This window comes from Cricetulus griseus, chromosome 2 (assembly GCF_003668045.3).
Source record: "Cricetulus griseus strain 17A/GY chromosome 2, alternate assembly CriGri-PICRH-1.0, whole genome shotgun sequence".
Taxonomy (NCBI): domain Eukaryota; kingdom Metazoa; phylum Chordata; class Mammalia; order Rodentia; family Cricetidae; genus Cricetulus; species Cricetulus griseus.
The window spans coordinates 6,515,811-6,518,169 of record NC_048595.1 but is presented as its reverse complement, the minus strand read 5'-3'; the positions used below and the strand labels follow the sequence as shown (position 1 = coordinate 6,518,169).

The following is a 2,359-nucleotide window of genomic DNA, read 5'->3' as shown; positions in this document are numbered from 1 at the left end:
CCCCACTTCTGGGCTGCTTGTGAAGGGTTGTTTTAAAATAGCTGAACAAGCTGAAGGGTCGGGGTTGGCTTGCCGTAAGGCTCTGAAGCAGCAGCCTGGCACAGGAAGGCCTTGATTTTTCCACAGAATGAGACTGGTAGTGGTTGAGGGTGGGGACTGAGGCGTGGGGGGGGGGTTGTCAGGGAGAGGAAAGTATGGGCCACTCTCAGGTTCCATATTGGTGGGGTTGTCTTTGCATCTGGCTCAACCTTGGGTGGACCTGTCTCCTTGGGATCTGGGGATGGGAGGAGAGCATGGAAGATTTTGTGTGTGTGTGTGTGTGTGTGTGTGTGTGTGTGTGTGTGTGTGTGTGAGATACATGTTCATGCGTGTGAGATGCATGCTCATGTGTGTGAGACATGTTCATGTGTGTGTGATAAATGTTCATGTGTGTATGTGTGATACATGTGTGTGTGCGCGCAACCTGAGTTGAATACCCTGAGTATTCAGTAAAAGGGATGAAAGCATGAACCCCATCTCCAGCTCCACAGCACTGGGATGGCAGGCTCACAGTGCTGCTCAGCCCACTTTTTACATGGTGCTGGGATCTAAACTCAGGTCCACAAGCTTGAAGGGAGACGTTTTACTGACTGAGCCATTCTCCTAGCCCGCAGGATTCATTTGGAGAGCCTCTGTAGGTAGCTTCACACTCAGCCGGCCTGAGGGCCTCTTCCCGTCCAGCTTCTATCTTCCTCTTCCCGTCCAGCCTCCGTCTTCCTCTTCCCGTCCGGCCTCCGTCTTCCTCTTCCCGTCCGGCCTCCGTCTTCCTCTTCCCGTCCGGCCTCCGTCTTCCTCTTCCCGTCCGGCCTCCGTCTTCCTCTTCCCGTCCGGCCTCCGTCTTCCTCTTCCCGTCCGGCCTCCGTCTTCCTCTTCCCGTCCGGCCTCCGTCTTCCTCTTCCCGTCCAGCCTCCGTCTTCCTCTTCCGTCCAGCCTCCGTCTTCCTCTTCCCGTCCGGCCTCCGTCTTCCTCTTCCCGTCCGGCCTCCGTCTTCCTCTTCCCGTCCGGCCTCCGTCTTCCTCTTCCCGTCCGGCCTCCGTCTTCCTCTTCCCGTCCAGCCTCCGTCTTCCTCTTCCCGTCCAGCCTCCGTCTTCCTCTTCCCGTCCAGCTTCTATCTTCCTCTTCCCGTCCAGCCTCCGTCTTCCTCTTCCCGTCCAGCTTCTATCTTCCTCTTCCCGTCCGGCCTCCGTCTTCCTCTTCCCGTCCGGCCTCCGTCTTCCTCTTCCCGTCCAGCCTCCGTCTTCCTCTTCCCGTCCAGCCTCCGTCTTCCTCTTCCTGTCCAGCCTCCATCTTCCTCTTCCTGTCCGGCCTCCGTCTTCCCCTCTTCCCGTCCACCTCCATCTCTTGCTGAGAGGACAGGCTCGTCCCACTCTGCTGGTTGTGATGAGCTGACTGTGAGGGCCACAGATGGCTCTGCCAAATTCCAAACCTCCCACCATGGCTAAACCCTGTACCAGTCACTGGTGAGCGCGGAGTCGCAGAGGTATGAGCATATTATGTTGGGTGTTCTCCCTCATCCAAGGTGAGGCTGTAATCGAACGTTCCGTTAGACTCTTCTGGCTGCCGGAAAGGACTGGTTCTTTCCTATAGTTGCCACCTAGACAGGATGGTGGCTAAGGACCGCTGGTAGCCATCTTGCTGGCTTTAGAGGGAAACTGTTTGGGAGACATGTGGTGCGCGTGAGTGTGTGAGACTGTATGTGTGTCTGGGTGTGTGTCTTTGTGTATGACTGTATGTCTGTGTGTGTGTATATATGTGTATGTGGGGGGTGTATGGGGTGTATGTGGTGTGTGTGTGTGTGTGTGTGTGTGTGTGTGTGTAAGAGTCATTTATGGCATTACTTGAATTCCTGGATCCAGCCATCCCTGAGGCAGGAATATTCCATGGGCTTTATAGTTATACAAACCAATATTCCCTTTTTTGCCTAGATGTGAATTCCTGCTACATGCAAATTAAAATACCATGGCTAAAATAAACAGGTTGCCCACAAAGGGAACTAACAAATAGGTTTGATGTTGGCCTTGTGTTGGCTTCCCAGATGTCCACATTTTTTAAAAATGTAAAATCTGGGGCTGGAGAGATGACTTAGTGCTTAGGAATCTGCTGCTCCTAAAAAGGACACAGGTTCAGTTCCCAACCTCCAGCTGGGTGGCTCACAACTGACTGTGACTCCAGCTCAGGGGATCTGATGCCCCCTGTTAGTCTCCCTGGGCAGCGGAATGCAATATATATATATATATATATATATATATATATATATATATATATATATATATATATATATGCACACACAGAGACAAATGAAATAATAAATAAATAAACC

The 2,359-nt window shown here is 52.4% G+C and overlaps 1 protein-coding gene across 1 annotated transcript; it reads right to left on the bottom strand.

Annotated features, from left to right (window-relative positions):
* Positions 1 to 689: 689 nt before the first annotated feature.
* Positions 690 to 1,475, bottom strand: LOC113833724 (high mobility group nucleosome-binding domain-containing protein 5-like). The gene has a single exon (XM_027398146.1). The coding sequence runs from the start codon at positions 1,473 to 1,475 to the stop codon at positions 690 to 692; it is 786 nt and encodes a 261-aa protein (XP_027253947.1).
* Between the last annotated feature and the right edge of the window lie 884 nt (positions 1,476 to 2,359).